Source organism: Dasypus novemcinctus, chromosome 23, assembly GCF_030445035.2.
Source record: "Dasypus novemcinctus isolate mDasNov1 chromosome 23, mDasNov1.1.hap2, whole genome shotgun sequence".
Taxonomy (NCBI): Eukaryota; Metazoa; Chordata; class Mammalia; order Cingulata; family Dasypodidae; genus Dasypus; species Dasypus novemcinctus.
In genome coordinates this window covers 69,400,239-69,419,911 of record NC_080695.1, presented here as the reverse complement: position 1 = coordinate 69,419,911, position 19,673 = coordinate 69,400,239, and the positions used below count along the sequence as shown (strand labels likewise).

At 39.9% G+C, this 19,673-nt stretch overlaps 1 protein-coding gene across 1 annotated transcript in view; it reads right to left on the bottom strand.

Annotated features, from left to right (window-relative positions):
• The window catches only part of CREBBP (CREB binding protein), a 155,200-nt gene that overhangs the window by 115,299 nt on the left and 20,228 nt on the right, over nucleotides 1-19,673 (bottom strand). The window contains exon 2 of the mRNA XM_058286560.2: nucleotides 14,102-14,814. Coding sequence (XP_058142543.1) covers nucleotides 14,102-14,814 — 713 coding nt within the window. The remainder of the gene's footprint in view (nucleotides 1-14,101; nucleotides 14,815-19,673) is intronic.

Genomic DNA, 19,673 nt, shown 5'->3' with positions numbered 1-19,673 from the left:
GACAGATTTTTCTCTAGAGGGCTAGTTAGCAAATAATTTATACTTTATGGGCCAAATATGGCCTCAATCCCTTATTCTTGTCTTTTTTTGAAGTTTTATTTTTGTTATATTTTGTATTTAACAGCCCTCTAAAACTATAAAAAATATTCTTGGGTTGTAGGCCATGTAACACTGGCCCATAAACCAGAGTTTGCTGGCCGACCTCTAGACAATACAGAGTCCAGAAAGAGACCCATCCTTAACCAGTGAATTCCACTCCTGGCTATTTACCCAAGAGAAATGAAAACATATATCCACATAAAAACTTGTACAAAATGTTCACATACATTTTTTTTATAATAGCTCCAAACTGGAAACCACCTAAATTTCTACCAATAGGAGAATAGCCAAGCAGATTATGGTATATTCATACAACAGAGTAGTATTAAGCAATAAAAAATGAACCATTGATTCATGCAACAACATAGAGATTCAGAGATGAATCTCAAACGTATATCATAAAGAAAAAAAGTCTTACCAGAAAAAGTAGGATTCCATTTATATGAGATTCAAGAACAGGCAAAACTAAACCATTGTGGATAAAATTAGCAGTAATTGTTGGGATGGGCAGCAATTGGGGGGATGGGTACAAAGGAACTCTCTGAGGTACTGGAAATGCTTTCTCTTGATAGGGGTGTGGGTTATATGGGTATATGAGTTCTGACAAAATCAAACTGTAACACTTAGGATCTGAACATTTCACTCTTTGTAAAACTTACAGGAGAGTTACAAAAATAAGACAGACCTCATACAGAGAACTCCAACATATCCCTATACCCAGATACCCAGCTCTACCAATTTTAACATTTTGTTACATTTGCTGTATCATTCTTTTTATCCATCCAGCCGTTCATCCATCCATCAATCAATTCATTTTCTGAAAACTTAAATATAGGTTGTATTCATCATGCTCCTGACCACTTAATACTGCATGTATGATTTCCTAAGAAAAAAGATATTCACTTACGTACCCACCTTAAGTACAATTATCAAGTTAAAGAAATTTAACATTGATATAAAGCATACAGTCCAGGTTCCGATTTTTTTCATATGTCCCAATAATGTCCCACAGAGCCTTTTCCCCCTCCCTCACTAGAGCCCATCCAAAATTACATATTGCATTTAATTGTCATTGACTCTTCAGTTGCTTTTTCCTTCTTTCTTTTTTAATTGTGGGAAGATACCTACCACATAATCTTTCCCATCCCAATCACATTTAAGCATATCATTCAATGGACTTAATCACCTTAATAGTATTATGGTACCCTCAACCACTTTCTACCACCAAAAGTTTTCCATTTCTCCAGACAGAAACCTTACACCCATTATGCATTAATTCTCCATTCCCCCAGCCCCCAGCCCTAGCAACCTGCATGCTAATTTGTCTCTACAATCTTCAATATTCTGATATTTTCTTTACCACGAGGCTTAAATTTAATACTCTAAAACCTTATCAATCTCATTTGCTTAGATACCATCTTAACTGCAAGGGAAGCAGACTTGGCCCAGTGTATAGGGCACCCGTCTACCACATGGGAGGTCTGCGGTTCAAACCCCGGGCCTCCTTGACCCGTGTGGAGCTGGCCCATGTGCAGTGCTGATGCGCGCAAGGAGTGCCCTGCCGTGCAGGGGTGTCCCCCGCGTAGGGGAGCCTCACGCACAAGGAGTGCACCCCGTAAGGAGAGCTGCCCAGTGCGAAAGAAAGTGCAGCCTGCCCAGGAATGGCATCGCACACACACGGAGCTGACACAGTAAGAAGATGCAACAAAAAAAGACAGATTCCACTGACAACAACAGAAGCAGACAAGGAAAAACACCCAGCAAATGGACACAGAGAACAGACAACTGGGGGGGGGGGGGGGGGGGGGAGAAATAAATAAAAATAAATCTTTAAAAAAAATTTTAAAAAAACTATGTTCCTATACCCCTCTGCCCCCACCTTTATGTAGTTCTTGTCACAAATTACATGTTGATACATTCTACGTACAAAACCACTGATTTATCATTACATTTTATGCATTTGTCTTTTACATCCTGTAGAAAATAAAAAGTGGAGTTACAAACTGAAAATACAATTATACTGGCATTTATATTTAACCATCTGGTTACCCTCACTGGAGATCTTCAATTTATTGTCTAGTATCCTTTCCTTTCAACCTGCAAAACTTCCTTTAGTATCTCTTGTAGGGCTGATCTGGTGTGAAAATAAACAAGGTATTGTTTACCTGAGGATGTCTTAATCTCTTCCTCAGTTTTAAATACAGTTTTGCCAGAAACAGAATTCTTGGTTGGCAATTTTTTGCTTTCAGCACTTTAAATATGTCATCCGACTTCCTTCTTGCTTCCATGGTTTCCGATGAGAAATCAGCAAATAATCTTATTGAGGTTCTCTTGTATAGTGTGACACACTGCTTCTCTCATGTGTCTTTCAGAATTCTCTATTTTTGGCATTTGACAATTTGATTATAATTTGGTATGGTGTGAGTCGACTTGGGATTACCCTGTTTGGAGTTTGTTGAACATCTTGGGTGTGTATATTCATGTCTTTCATTAAATTTTGGACATTCTCAGTCATCATTTCTCTGAATATTCTCTCTGTCCCTTTCTCTGTCTCTTTTCCTTCTGGGACTCCCACAGTGTGTATATTAGTATGCTTGATGGTATATTCCACAGATTCCTCAGGTTCTGCTCACTCTTCTCAGGTTGACTTATCTTCAAGTTCCCTGATTCTTTCTTCTGTCAGCTCCAAACTGCTGGTGAACCTCTCTAGGGAATTTTAAATTTGTGTTACTGTGGTCTCTAGCTCTGTTCGGTCCCTTTTCATATTGTTTTCCTAATTTCCTTTAGTTGCTTGTCCATGTTTCCCTTTTGCTCTTTGAGCATATTTAGGACCATTTTTTAAAGTCTTTGTAATGGTCCAGGTCTGCTCCTCCTGATGGATGGTTTCTAATGCTTCCGTCTTCTCCTTTGCTTGGGCCATAGCTCTGTTTTCTTTGTATATTTTATAACTTTTTGTTGAAACCCAAACATTTTTATATTTTTGTGTGTTATTGCTGGAATTTAGACTCTGAGGCATTAACCAGCTAGTGTTATGATAGCTCCTGGCACTCTGGCATTCAAGGAAAGCTCTAACTGAAAAAAGAAAGGAGAGAAGGAGAAGGAAAAGGAGGAGAAAAGAAAACAACTTTCCCAGTCTTTGCAGACTGATCTGTGCTCTCCTTCAGGGCTTATTATCCACACAATGGGTTTAGAGAACAGCTCCAGGTCAAAGGTTAGGGGCCTCCCTGGTTTTTCTGTGCGTGTAACTTGCCTTAGCTTTGGCATGTTTGTGGCCCTAGGAATTCCCCTGTTTATACAGATACAAATGTCCCCTCTTCGCTAGGAACAGTTTCCTCCTGGTCCCGGGCTCTGCACTCTAAGTCCTATAATCAGCGATCCCTTATTTCAGGCAGCACCTCTTGACTGCTCTCCCACAGCATCCTGTAGGAATGTTCCCTGAGCTGTCTTCTGCATGCAAGACAAGTTCAGGGACAGCAAGTCCTTCAGGTCACCATCAGACAGACTGTGCCAGACCTTCATGATCCTAGTACATGCACAGGATTACTGTTCCCTCGAAAACCAGTACCAGGCATCCGCACTGGAAGCAGGATCCAAATGTGTCCCAAGGCAGTGAGGAGTGGCAGGGTCCAGCCAGGACTCCATACCTTATTGCTTTTATTTATTTGTTTATTTTAAAAATTTATTTTTATTTATTTCTCTCCCCTCCTCCCCCAGTTGTCTGCTCTCTATATACATTCACTATGTGTTCTTCTGTGTCCACTTGTGTTCTTGCCGGTGGACCAAGAATCTGTGTCTCTTTTTGTTGCATCATCTTGCTGCATCAGCTCTCCATGTATGCGGTGCCACTCCTGGGCAGGCTGTGCTTTTTCTGCGCAGGGTGGCTCTCCTTACAGGGCACTCCTTGCGCGTGGGGCTCCCCTACGCAGGGAACACCCCTGCATGGCAGGGCACTCCTTGTGTGCATCAGCACTGCACATGGGTCGGCTTACCACACCGGTCAGGTTTGAACCCTGGACCTCCCATGTGGTAGATGGATGCTTTACCCATTGAGCCAAGCCCACTTCCCCTTATTGCTTCTAAGTAGCCTTTTTCTTGATTAGGTGCTTGTCCTGTTACTAGAGTCCTTTAACTGTTTTTTGTATTTGTTTGTGTGTGTGTGTGTGGGTGTTTGAGCCTTAAGAAAGATGTTTCTGCCAGTTCTTGATGGTTGTTCAAAGCTTCTATGGGGGAATGGAGCCTAAAGTTTCTCACTCCACCATCTTCACTGGGTGGGGCTGACTAGTTTTCTTATAAGTATTAATTTCCAATGTTGAAACTGTGCAAAGCTTTCAGTCAGTATATGTTACAGAAAATAAAATCAGTTACAAAGTTAACTAGAAAAAAGACACAGCACTCCAACTTCGACTTAAAAATTAATACCAAGTAAGACTGGGTTATGATAGATAACTTTTTTTCCCCTAGGCTTACCTGTGCTTTCAAATTTGTTGTACAATAAACATCAGCTATTTTTATTATTAGAAAGCAGTGTTCTCCAAAAATATCAGAAAAGTAGTTTTGTTATCACTTCACATTTTTTGTAGCCATCTCAAAACCCTTTTTTCTAAAAAAGATTTCTTCCTTTCCTTTTCTCCTTCCTCCCTCCCTCCCTTCCTTCCTCTCCCCACCCCCACCCCGGTTGTCTGTTCTCTGTGTCTATTTGCTGCGTGTTCTTTGTCCACTTCTATTGTTGCCAGCGGCATGGGAATCCGTGTTTCTTTTTGGCTGTGTCATCTTGTTGTGTCAACTCTCCGTGCGTGCAGCACCATTCCTGGGCAGGCTGCACTTTCGCGCTATGCGGCTCTCCTTATGGGGTGCACTCCTTGCACGTGGGGCTCCCCTACACGGGGGACACCCCTGCATGGCAGGGCACTCTTTGCGTGCATCAGCATTGCGCATGGGCCAGCTCCACACAGGTCAAGGAGGCCCGGGGTTTGAACTGCAGACCTCCCATGTGGTAGGATGGATGCCCTAACCACTGGGCCAAGCCTGCCGCCTCAAAACCTTCATGTAATAAAGCACCTAGCCAGCTAACACATCAATCTTTTCTAAGTTTTTCAGTAAACGTCAAGGCACTGTGGTAGTAAAGACCTCACATATATCATCTCATTTTAATCAGTTCTGTTAGGATAGATAGATGTCCCCTTTAATCTACACAACAATTTTCCCAAGGAATACAATTATTTATCCTCATTTAAAAGACAAACTCTAAGACCCAGAGTGTTTAGGTAATTTTTCCACAGCTATTTGTGGCGCATGAATTTGAACTGAAGCAACTTACTCCAGAGCCCAACTCTGCCTGCAGGCCCTTGGCTGTACCTGCAGAAGGCAGTCTGAGCAAATGCTGCTGCTGCTGCTGCTGCTGCTGCTGCTGCTGCTGCTGAGAAACCTAACAGGCACACTGAGCACCACCGTCTGTGCCTAGCGCTGTGCTAGCCTCTTAGAATACACACATAATCCTCATTAAACCATTTTAAGAAAAATAAGTCATGGATAATTACCACCCCGAGAAGCACGTCCTGAATCACACACTCTAAAGGACAACTATGATAATTTTTCATTCAAGTTACAATAACACTACTGAACTAGTTCAAAACTATTTAATATTTCTGCCCAAAACCTGTGCCTGCAGAAGTTACCTACATCCTACATCACCTTGTATTATCTCAAAGCTTTCAATCTTTTTAGTGTGTAAGCTGACAAAATATTTCCAATGTCACCTTTTAAAAGAGATCAAACTATCTCATTTAATTCCAACAACTCACTCAATTGTTCCACCAATGTTCAGAAAGATACACAGATCGGTTAAATGACATAGTCAAGGACTCCTTATTAATGAAAGAAAAGTGCTTAATCATATTCATATCTCACAAAACCAAACCTTTTCTTTTCTTTTTTTACTTTAGCATTGATATAGTGCCTTCTCTGCTTTTGCTACAAAAACAAATGATGAGACGGGATAAAAGTGCCTGGGCTGAACTTTTTAGGAGTTCCATAACTTGTTGAGCTGCCTTTTGTCTATTATTTTTTTTAACTGGGGGGGGGGGGGGCCATATTAGGATTTACTTGATACAAAATTCCTTTATTTTCTTTGCATTATTTTAAGGATCAGATGAGGTGAAAATACATGAAAAAGTGAAAAGCATGAGGCAAAAATACAGTATTATTTCTCTTACTATTACATATTAGAAATTTCCAAGTATATTTCCAAATTAGAGAAGGTGGAACAGTCATCTTTTAATGGGCGGACTTGGCCCTACCAAGTTCTTTACATACTGTATTCTGCTAGTCCATTCCTTTAGAACACAGGTTTTCAAAGAGTAGTCCCTGACGAGCACTACCTGATCAGCATCACCAGGGGACTGGTTAGAAATGCAAATTCTCAGGCCTCACCCCAGCCCTGCTAACCCAGAAACACCAGTGAATGTGGCCCAGCCGACTGTACAAGCAGGGATCTAGTGATTCCATTGGACACTCAACTGGCGGAAAACCACTATTTTATTGTATCTGACCAAAACACTCTATCCAGGGGAGTTTCTATCTAAATCAGCATCTTTACCCCTTAGGGAGAGCTCCAGGCTAATGCTCTATACTGCTAATGCTCTATCTCTGTTCCTGTGCAGTGCAACATCTCTTAACACCTACAGCCAGGAGAGTTAACTTGAGTGTTGTCTGGTTTCTAAAGCTCACTTAACTCTATCACTTTTGCTTTCCCTCTAAAGGAAAAGCGTTTGGGTTATTTTCAGTAGAAAACTAGAACATACTACCAAAAGAGATAACATCAGGTTTTGTTACTGTAGAAAAGGGAAATCATTTTGCTTTGATTTTTACATATCATATCCTATCCTATTAATGTTATTGCCATGTTGCTGAAATGGCTTAAGTTTCCTATTTAACAATATTTTAAGAATCACTCAAAACTAGAAATTAGAAAGGGGAAATAATCACATACACTGAGTAGTTAAAGTATTGTAAGAATTTCTGTACAATTCTAAGTTAACGAATTTTAAACCTGGACAAAAAACTTTTCTATTAAAATACAAATTGTAAAACTGACCCAAGGAAAGGCTGCACGGATTAGTGGTTAAGAGACTCTAAGTCAGACTGCCCGAGAGCAAATCCTGGTTTTGCTGTGTGATTGTGGGAAGTCATTTGACTTCTGTGCACCTCCACTACTTAATCTGCAACATGGAAAGAGTAGTAATAGCTACCATAATTTTTTATTTTTAAAAGATACACAGATCACACAAAAGCTTACATTAAAAATATAGGAGATTTCCATATGCCTGTGCCGGTCCATATGCTCCCGCCTCCTTTTCCTACATCAACAACTTCTTTCTTTAGTGTGGTACATTCATTGCATTTGATGAACACATTTCGGAGCACTGCTCCACATACGGATTACAGTTTATATTGTTGTTTTTACTCTCTCCCAGACAACTCAGTGGATTATGTGGCAGGATATATAATGTGCTGTATCTGTCCCTGCGGTATCAATTCAGGGCAACTCCAAGTCCTGAAAATGTCCCCATATTATACATCTTTTTCCCTCTCCCTGCCTTCAGCAATGCCAATGGCCACTGTCTCCATATCAGTAATTTCTACTATAATTTTAAAAATGAAGACTGAGTTAAATATTTTGAGTCTTTTCTTAAAATTCAAAGTAAATTGAGATTTTTTTTTTTCTTAAAAATAAAATACATATATACACCGGGGGAGGGGGGGTGAGAGATGGCGACAACAGCGGGCAGTGGGGGGGGGGGGGGTGGAACAGAACCTAAAGAGACCAAAAGTCTAAAAGACCAATACTTATAAAAAAATAGCACAGTTGTCAAAGACCCTAAGTTACCCTCAGGAAAAAAAAAAAACACGCTCCAGTCCCACGTAGCTGTATAGGTAGAGGTAGAGCATATCAACTCTTCAAGGAAGAAATCATTACAGTATTCCAGAGGACAGATATGAAAGGCTTCCAAACTCTTTTTGATCACATTAACATAATATCAATATCAAAATCTGACAGACGTAGTACCAAAAGAACTACTGATCAATCACATCATCGATTAGTGAGAAGCAAAAATTCTAAATTAAACACTAGCAAATAAAATTCAGTAATACATCAACTTTTAATTTCACAATTACAGGAATAGTTCAATTTGACATTAGGAAGCCTAGTGAGATAGCATCACAGAAATAAAGAGAAAAACCACAGGGTAATAGGTGTTGAAAAGGAATTTGATAAATTTACCATCTAATAAAAGAGGAACAAATTATCCCTAAATTTAAGAAGAAATAAAATGTTGACTGCAAACCAAAGCTAACATTGTACTTAATAATAAAACACTAGATACATCTCCATTGAAGTCAGATACAGATCAGGGATGCACAAGAACATAAACACTGACAGAAATACCGGCAAAGAAAAGTATCAATAATGCAAAAGAAAACTGTCTACTTAGAAAACCTAAAGAAGCACCTGAGAAAGCATTAGAATAAGAGGATTCTGTAGAGAAACTAGATTCCCTCATCTTTTCTAAATTAAAACAACAGGCAGTCAGATAACAAAATAGAAGAACTTGGCCCTGAAAGCAACAACAAAAAAACCTATAATAAATCCATAAAAAAACTTAATTAAGAAAAGTATACTACCTTAATGAAGAAAACTACATACTATGCTCTAAGCAACATAAACCTCCATGAAAAGACAGAACCTGTATTTACAGGATAAAAAGACTCAAGAAGCTAAATTATCAAATTTCCCCTAAAAATGATTTGTAAAATTCAATACAATACCAATCAAAATCCTAAGATTTGTTTTTGGTTTTAAGAATCTGAAAACAGTTTTAAACTTGGTCTAAAACAGTGGTTTTCAATTCTGGCTACCATGAAAATCATCTAAGGAAATATAAAATATATTAATCCCTAAGTCTTATACCCACAAGAGATTCTAATTTAATTGGGTCTGCCATGGGGCTCAGGCATCATATTTTTAAAAACTCCCCAGGTAATTCTGCTGCACAGCTAGGATTGAGAACCATACATCTTAAAAAATAACTTACAAGAAAGTCAAAGTGCTGGGAAAGCAAAAATCAGTTTAACCAAGAGTCCAGAATTTGACCCAAATCCTGTATATATGAAAAGTGAATTGAGTATATACCAAAAACGGCATGTCACATCAGTGTGAAAAAAGATGGATTATCAATATCTAAATAAATGGTACTGGGACAACTATAACTGGAAAAACATACAGGTGGGTCTCTATATTTCACTCCTTAAGCCAAAATAAATTCTGGATTACAGATCTAAGGTATAAGGGAAAAAATTCAGGAGAATATTTCATAATTTTAGAATAGGGAAAGCATTTCTAAAAATGACATAAAACCCAAAAGTCACAACGAAAAACTGGATAAATGTGTTTCCATACCAACTGAAAACATCCGTTTAGTATCATACTGCAAACTATAACAAACTATCATATCACAAATTTGTGTGACCATATTCCAGGTAAAACAGTCTTTGGTAAATTAATAAGGGGATAAAAATCACTTAGATATATTTATCAAAAGGTTTTTAAGTTTAATATGAGTTCTTACAAACCAACAAGAAAAAAAGTGGGAAACAACCCAAACAGAAAAATGGGTAAAGTATATGAGCAAGCATTTGCAAAATATAAATGTCAATGAACTTATTATAAAAAGACATTTTTATATGTCTATATAACAAATAAAAGCAAATTAAAACAATGAAAGATTTTTTGCCAAATAGAATGGTAAATAAGAAGAAGAATGATAATATCCAGTGTTGGTAAAGATTTAGGAGACAGGAACTCATTCACTGTTAGTGATATGCGACCTGCACAATATTTTTGGAAAGTATTTGGCAGTAACTATGCTTATTAAAGCTGTCAAGGGAAGTGAATGTAGTTCAACCAGTTGGGCCTACCACACAGGAGATCCCGGGTTTGGGTCCCAGTGCCTCCTAAAGAAGACGCAGCCACACTGTCACAACAAGCTAGACGCCACACCTGCCGCAACATGCAGATGCCACAAGCCAGCAGATGCCGCAGCGCATGGGCAGCAGATGTGGTTCGGTTCCCCAGTGCCTCCTGGAGAAGGCGAAGAAACAATGAGCAGGCAGAGAGAACCATGGGGGGCAGGGGGGAGGTGGGGAAGGATTAAAAAACAACAACAACAAAAACTGCCAATATCCTTTAATCTAAAACTCTACTTCTGAAAACGTATACTGCTGTTATACTCATTCAACCCTACAGAGGTGTACATACAAGTATGTTCAATGCAAAACTGCTGCAAGAACAAAACACTGGAAACAATCTAAATGTCCAGCCAATAGGACACTAGTCCTATAAAATTAAGATACACCCTAACCAGGGATGATCATCTATTAAAAACACTAATATTTTCTACTGTCTACTAAAAATGACTGAGAGCTATGTGACAAGAAACAATTTCCAACTTACATAGTTAAGAGCCTATGTGTGTAGACGGGATATATAGTCACAGACAGATGTATGCACTGCACTAGAGGAGATATCTTCACATGCACACACACATATCCCTTTATGCCTATATACACACAGACCATCTCTGGCAGGAGAGAAAAGAAATAATAGTTGCCTTTGGTGAGAAAATTTGGGAGAACCAGAGATCATGAATTAAGGGAGATTAACTTTTCAGATTTTACTTTTAGTGTTGTGTTTTGTTTGGGTTTTGATCAAACTATATGCCTGATTATTTTCTAAAAGAAAAACAAACAAACAAACAAAAAATTTAACCAAATCTTTGCCCTGGTAATCTCACTTTTGGGAATCTACCCCATGATGCATGAGGATGGGCCTACTCTAAGATACATATTCATTGCAGCATTGTTCGTACTAGTGAACAACTGGAAACAATCCGAATGTTCACCATGAGGGGATGAGGTAAATAAATTATAGTGCATAATAATATGGAATACACTTTGCTATCTGTAGGGAAAAAACAAGAAAAACGTCTGTGCACTGACATGGAAAAGACATCTAAAGTACACTGTTAATTCAGTTAAACAACAAGGTGTTTATGTAGTCTGGTTGCATTTTGAATTAAGAAAGGGGGCATGTTAAAAAATATATCTGTATGAAGGTCATCATCTATAAGAAGTATGAATGTGGCTGCTCTTTTTCTATTATTTAAATTATTTTATAGGGAATATGAATTTCCTTTGTATTGACAGTTTTAAAACAAAATTATCTTTCAAAAAATTTGTTTTCCTCTGTGTGCATTTTTAAATCTTATTTGGCTACACTATAGTTATGTTACAAAAAGGAATGGCTTAAAATGAACTTGCCTCTCATACTTACCATTTTGCCCACCATCTATCCCTTGTCCCACCCAAAGGACACAATAGTGAGGAGCCTTTCAGAACCGTGAGATCTTCTCCCATACCCTGAGATCAGTCTTTTGGGGATACCTACAGGAAATGGAGATGACTGTCCCACAGCACTAATGTGGCTTTCTTTACAAACAATAAACATCACAAGGTGTTGTGAGAAAGATCACTCTGTACAAAGGCAAGAACCAAGGATGATGTGAAAAACCTGGGCAGTGAGAGGAACATGAAATGATATAGATGCAGTCAGCAAAATCCAGACTGCAAGAGATTCCCCAGGACAAAACCAATCAACAACCAAAATAATCGTTTCTTCAACAAATAAATTTTAAGGATCCTGCAGTTTAATAGATTCTTAAGAGACACATCAATTAATATGTGAAATAAGGATTACTCAAATTTTGAATAAAAATCTGTAAAAACAAATTATGAGGTATGAGATGAGTAGAATTTTGATATTTAATGGACATTTGATGAAACTATGAATTACATGTGATAATGGTATTGGGTTTAAGTTAAAAAAAAAAAAGCCTAACTTTCAGAGATACATACATATATAACAGCTCTCAAATGTGTGGTCTAGGGATCCAGATCATTTTGGGGAGGTCACGGAGTCAAAATTATTTTCAAAAAGCAATCATTCTTCACCTTTTCACCCTCATTCTCTCACAAGTCCACAACAGAGTTTTCCAGAAGCTTCAACATGTGTGACGAGGTCACTGTTCTGGACAGCCAAGGGAGTAGGTGCAGATGTTTTACAATCCTCTGTTTTAATATCTACTATGGTGAATATCAGCAGATATAATCCACATTTTAAAAAATCTATTTGGGGTCCTCAATAATTTTTAAGATTATTCAAGGGTCCTGACACCAAAAAGTTTGAGAAGCACAGCAATATACTTCTATGTCTGCTTTCATGTATGATTTAAATTTTCCAAAATAAGAAGTTTTTTAACAACTGGATATTAATTATGGAGTGGAACAGTGAGGGAATTAGGAAGGAACAAATATCAATTCTATACAGGAATCATAAATCCATTCGAAATCCTTTCTTAACCCCAGATTCTAAAATGTACACATGCACACAAAGACCCTTCTTCAAATGCCAGATACAGCTAAAATTTAAGTTCACATTCCCCTTTATCAAAGTTTCAAAGTAGATAAATGCTTAATGTTGGGAATTACTTCACATTAAGTCAAAAAAAATTTCCTCTCCTTATTAAAGAGAGACATTGGGCTTTTCTATCCATCACCTAACACAATACTCTCATGGGAAAATCATGTTCAACTCTTATTTCTCCTTTTCCCTTACTAGGGACTAAGAATTTTTCTCTTCTGGTATTTGCTGTACCAGCTAGTGCCTGAAACAGGCAGGCAGGTGGCTGCATTTTAGAAACCTCTTGTCACAGAGCTTCAGCGGAAATTACTTCAATAGGCATCAGCCCGCATTTCTTTCCCTCTGCTCTTCTTCCCTGTCAGCTTTCACCTTTTTCGGTTGTCTCTCATCTATCTTGACATTTGCCATTCCTCTTCTCCAGGGCCAGATCCTATTCTACCCACTAGTTGCAAGGCCGGTGACTGCAAAGCCCAGCCAAGCCTGGTCCTGGATTGCGGTCTCAACCTGCGCGCCCCGGAATCCCCTGGAGGGCTTCTCACGGCCCCCGTGGCTGGCCCCTGCCCCACCTCCAGAGTCTGACTCCACAGGTCTGAGGAGAGGCCTGAGAACTTGCAATTGTAAGAGACTTTCAGGTGACCCAGATGCTGCTGGTCTGGGGACCACACTCGGAGAAATCTGCTGAGGCGTTTCCTCTGGGACGCAAGGACCCGGGCTCTGCCACCTCATCCTGATTAGCTGACAAGAAGGCAACGAACTCAGAACCCAGCTTCTTTAGCAGTAAAATGGACACCGTGTTAACAGATACCTCACCAGGTTATCTGTAAAAATGAAAAGCACACAAGGAATCAGTACTTCTCAGCTGGGTAAAGGGAGGTAAAGATCCTTCACCAGATTCACTGAGGCAATACAAAGCTGACTCCAAAGCAGAAGCTGCACCTCTTCAACCGCATGGTCATATTGCTATACATTTTCTCCATAGAGTGAAAATTGGCAGTGCGTCCCAATGCATACCCTATACCTCCAACTGCCTGACCTGCAGGCAATTCTACTGGTGGCTTCTTTAAGAATTCTCATTTTAAGACAGGGCTGACTTCATAGTATCTATGTCCCTTCTCAGCGTGAAGTAGTCAGAGCAGACATTGTCCCCAATTCCTCAAGACTGAGGAATGAACAGAAATGAGGGGGAAGTGTAGCCTCTTACCAAAGCAGATTTATTGTTACTGAGGTTGTTGCTTTGAGTTAAAGGAGTAACTTGTAACATTGATATTGAAAAAAAAAAGGTATCGGACAGAGATCTTTCTCCCAGGAAGATCTCCAGATAACAAATCTGTCTTTTCCCAGTACAAATGTATTTGGAAAGCCTGATGGAGGAACAGGAAGGTGCCACATAGCCCCGTTCTCACAAGCTCCTTTGAGGGAAAAGCTGTGGTTAGGTAGGAAGTGCTCAGAGCACACAAGCCCACTTACCTTGGTCATGCCTCCTGCCTGCGCTGTGTTCAGTCCTGCATGACTGGCCATTTGAGGAGAGACCTGTGTTAAAGTCTCAGCCAGGACGCTGCTTGTGGCCCCCTGCATGGGCGGAGCAGGGTACGGCATCCCAGCTCCCCGTCCTCTGCCAGCAGCCCCGAGAGAGCCATTCATGACTTGCGCCTGCCCTTGTTGAGCCTGATTCATTAAGCCATGGCCTGAGTTATTATTGAGGAGGCCTTGATGGGTCTGGTTAAAGTTAGCATTCATGCAGATCCCAGGTCCAGTCTGTGACGTGGCAGGGCTGCTGGTCACCAGTCCCACTTGTTTTTGTGCTTGCGGATTCAGTGCCTGGGAAGCAGGGGGGTTGGGCCCAGAGGTGCTGGCTGCCTGTTTGGGCAGGCTGGGGGCTGAAGAGTCTCCCTGGTTCAGAGGGCTCTTGCCCATGGCACCCAGGCTGGCCATGTTCGCACTGTTCGGCTGCCCCTGAGCCTGGCCACCGAGGCCTTGCTGCACGGGGCTGCTGGCACTCACATTTCCTAGTCCTGGGTTGATACTAGAGCCACTGCCTCCTCTCAGAAGCTCCGACAGTTGTTTATGTTTGGAAGCAGCATCTGGAACAAGGTTCCCACTGTTTAAAAGACTTAATTCTCCTCCATTGGGAATCAGCTCATCAGGAAGATCATTTTCCAAGTCAAACAATGATCCAAAATCTAGAAATTAAACAGAAATGGAAATGAGAAACTAAACAACCATAACAGCTCTCCAACTGTCCTATGTTATTATGATCTTAACCTAAAGGAGCATTTAACTTTTTTTTTCTTTTTTGCTTCTCCTACCCACTGATTCAATACAAACTTCCCTGAGCCCCACTAGGATCAGCACTGCCTTGGAGGAAGTACAGTTGAATAGATAAAAAGTTGGGCTGACCAAATCTAGTCTCATCTCTGATGGCTTCAAGTATCTCTGAACAGGGAGTAATATTACTACCTATTCCGGAGGACTTTTGAGAGAAGCAAGTCAGATCTCACATGAAACACCCGTGGCAGTAGGCTTTTTTCATCATAAAGCATTCAACTAACGTTAGAGATAGTGGAGATAATGAGCACGAGCATGTCTCAAGGTAACATGGAACACTAGCATGTCCTAAAGGTAATGGTAAAATGATCTGCAAGTTCATTTACGGAAAGGAAAAAAAAAAAAGAAGAAAGAATATTTTTCAAATTCTGAGCAAGGAAGAGTTAAACAGAAATGAGAGGGGGAAAAGTTTTGATAGATTTTATCATGTATTCTAAAACAATAATTAAAGAGTGTGGTGTGAAGACAAATACAGACGTACCAATTAAAGGGAAATAATGGAAAGTCTAAAAATTCACTGAATTATAATGTGAAAATGCTTTTAATGTAAGTGTGTAATAAAGTTATTGGGCATTAATTAGGTAAATGGCAATTCAGTAAAATTAAAGCATAATCTCAAATGATTACATATTTTAAAAGCTAAATTATTTTTTTTAACTAGCCTTAACAGAAAATGAGATCAGTAATTTTTTTTAAAGTGCTGAAGCTGCAGAAATAATTTTTAAGAGTGACATACACAGAAATTTGAAACAGTTAAAAATAAAAGAAAATAAGAGCTTATGAGTCCACAAAAAGACGAAAAGCATACTGACTCCAGGTATAAATCAACAAAGGGCAAGAGCAGGTAATTATCACAAAGGAAGATAAAATAGCAAACAAAATCAAATATCCTTCCTGGTAATCAAAATTTAAAGCAATCCCTTTTCCTGGTCCCTCTCTAAGTGACATTCCTTTAAAAGAGTGCTCTGTGTATGTCATCTCTACTTGCACACCTCTAGTGCACTCTGCAACCTGAGGACCAGGCTATATGTGTATATGCAAGAACTAGATTCACAGAAATATGTTCATCACAGTATTATCTACAACATCAAAACAGAACAAACAATATCTAGAGGCAGTTTAGTATCATGAGTACAGATTCCAGAATCAGACTGCCTGCTTTTGAACTTCGGTTCTGCCTCCAGCTCTCTACTTACTAGCTGTATGGCTTTAGTTAAATCATTTAGCTTTTCTGTGCCTCAGTATCCTCATCTCGAAACTGGGGAGTGATAAAAGCTACTATACCACATAAGATTAAATGAATTAATAAATGTAAAGCACTCAGAAAAGAGCCTGCATGTGGCAAATGCTTAGTATTATTTTTATGACTGTTAACCAACAGAAAGGCTTAAATTCCTGTATAAAATATTATCTATCAAAGTAATATGAAGACTATGCAGAAATACAGGAAAGTGTGTTGTAAAAATACATGCAGGGAAGCGGCTGTGGCTCAATCAGTTGGGTTCCCATCTACCATATGGGAGGCCCCGGTTCACATCCCGGGGCCTCTTGTGAAGGCAGGCTCACCCACACACCGCAGAGGGCTGCCGGCCTGGGCACCATGGCGAGCCGACACAGCGAGGTGACACAACTAAAACAGAGACAAGCAACAATGGAGAAGAGCGCATAGCAACCAGACACAGAGGGCAGACAGGGAGAAAAAAAAAGCCGCAAGGGGGGGAAATAAATACAGACACGGAAGAATGCACAGTAAATGGACACAGAGAACAGCACACAAAAAGCAGCAAGGCGAGGGATTAAAAAAATGCAAATGTATATATAATAGCACACGTAGTAAGATCAGAACTAATTAAAAATAAGTCCAAATGGACAATGGCCAGAAACATGCCCAGAATCAAAATAGTTGTACTGGTAAAGTGGTGGGGTAATAGATGTGTGTAGTTTTTTGTTTTCTTTTTAAAATTTAACGCAACCCCTTGCCCACCCGCTTCCTGCTGCCCACTCTTAGAGGGCTGAAAACGTGTTTTCCCACTGTGGCTGTCCCTAAAGACTGCTTACTCTACAACCCATTCCCTCTCTGCTGGCAAAACCAGCGTGTTTCCAACACAGCTGCCTCGGCAGTCCTCTGAGGAGGACGCTTTCTTTAGCCAACACCTTCCCCAACACAGGATGAGGAGCCAGTGACTGGACAAGCCAATCACATAGTCATGTTCCCCTTGCAAGTGATACCATCACAACTAAAAGAATATGAAGATAAGTCTGCTAAGATGGTTCTGGAAAAGTTCTTCCTTCCTAATAATAAGCAATCCCTTTTCTTCACTAGACTCGTCCCTGAACTGTGGTGACCATCTTTTAACGAGGAGAGAAGCCACTGCACACACTAAGGATACTATGCCAAAAGAGAAAGCAAAAGCTGCCCGCATTGGTAAAGCCACCTCCAAGCTGCTGAATTCTCCAACCCTGGAACCTCCTTACTTTCAGACTTCTTGTTAGGTGAGAGAATACATTTCCTATTGTTTAAGCCATTTTAGCTGGAATTTAATGTCATCTACTGCTGAAGCATGCTGACACACAGCATCATGACTATAAAGTTCAAACCCACAGTGAGGCATACAAGGCCAGCCAGAACGCAGCCCCTGCCCACTTCTCAGCCCTTCTTTCACCCACCACCTCTTACAGCACCCAGCTTTCCAGCCATAACACAGCAAGCTATCCCTTTGGCACCCATCTTTCTCCCTGATGCTCTTTCTCCATTTAGAAAACTCCAACCCTGACCCTGAACCAGAGTGGTCCAGCCTCCAAGAGCACAGAGACTATGACATATTTCTTTAGGCTACCCCTGCAGAATTGACCAGTCTGTCTTTTCAATCTCCATTCTCTGTACACACATGCCTAGCAAACCATCTCTAACACTTATCTATTTCTTCCTACCACACTAAAAGGGATTAGATTTCACTTGCCAAATACACACTCACTTTAGTTTTTGCAGAACCATTTGAGAGTAAGTTGCAGACAATATGATCCTTTCCTCGTAAGTACTTCAGTATGTATCTCCTAAAAACATCCTCCTACATAATCATAGTACATTTATCAAATTCAGGATACTCAACTTTGATACATTACTTAATATATTGCTCGTTCTCAAATTTCACCAGCTGTTCCCAATAATATCCTTTACAGTATTTTTTCCAAGATCCAATTCAGGATCACAATACATTTGTGTGTCAGGTCTTTTTTTATCTCCTTTAATCTGGAATAGTTTCTCAGACTTTAGTTGTTTTCCATAACTTCTGACATTTTAAGAGTATAGACCAGTTGTTCTGTAGAGTGTCCCACAATTTGGGAGTGCTTCCTCATGATTACTGGACATTTAATTTTGGGAGACACGAATCTGGCTCTTGGATGTAACGGACAGCCCAATGAGAGAGTACCACTGCCTAGTGATTGTCCCTGGCTCACAATCCAGCTTCTGCACCTCAGCATGGTGCTGCTGGATTTTCTTCCATACATTTTATGCTATTACATTGTCCTGAGTTTGGAGATTCACTAAGGTCTCCAATGTACTAAAGAAAAAAAAAACCCAAAAACCCAAATCCTCTCCAACAAAAACTGTGCTTGTAACATCTTTTATCCACATGCACACGGGTTTTTACTGAGCACCCTTTAAAAAAAAAAATCAATGTTTTTAAATGCAATGCTCCTTAATCCATGAGCATAAAAATGGAACTTCATCTGAACCAGAAAGAGATTGGCTTTCCTTCCTATTGGTCTGGGGTGGGACTGAAGAGACCACGTAAAGCCTGTAAACCAGAGACAGCAAACAAGCTCCAAATAGGTAAAACCCCAAAGAACAGTTAAACACAGTAGGGTCAGGGTCCCTAGTTTAATGGAGAACAATGGAAAAATAAAACTATGAAGCTGGGACACACAAGTTCAAATCCTGACTTTATCCATTAGCCACGTTTCCTTGGGCAACTTGCTTAATCTCTGCATCTTAATTCTCTCATCTGTAGAAAAGGGATAACCATATCCCAGGGCAACATGACAAAAGATGGACTGGGGCGTTTTGTGCCATAGATATTGGTTACTATATTTTGCACAAATATTTTTATCCTAAACATTTGTCAACCTTAAAACTTCACCCATCATTCTGCCACTCCCAAATTTACCAGTTTTCATTTATGTTTTTATTCTAGTTCTTGTCCAAATGCACATGTCCTTTTTACACTTGAAAGTGGTGCATTCTGTCTTGAGTTCATTTACTGGGGGGTGGGGAAAAGTTTGGTCTGCCACATTTTGTCCACCCTGATCACATCTGCTCATCCTATTTGAGACAAATAACATCTCACACCTGGTCAGGTTCCCACCTACTAGTGCAAATACATGAACCTGTGTACAACCTAAACATACATGGTGTGGTTTAAAAAAAAAAAAAAAGACAGGCTGCATAAGGTTTGTGGAAGACACACAGACGGCCATACCATCACCCTTCTTTTCACCATTGCCTGTCATCACTTTTCCTACTCTCTAGTTCAAAAAAAATGACAAAGCGGAGTAAAGAAGGATGGCCAGGATGTTGCAACATAACACAGCTATGCTTTCTACACACCCTAGTGTCCCAACACAGGGTTGAGCAACAGCAATCTGAATCATCAGACATTCCCAAGATTCAAAATTGAGAGCTACTACTTCTAATCCCAGGGAATTTCCTTTC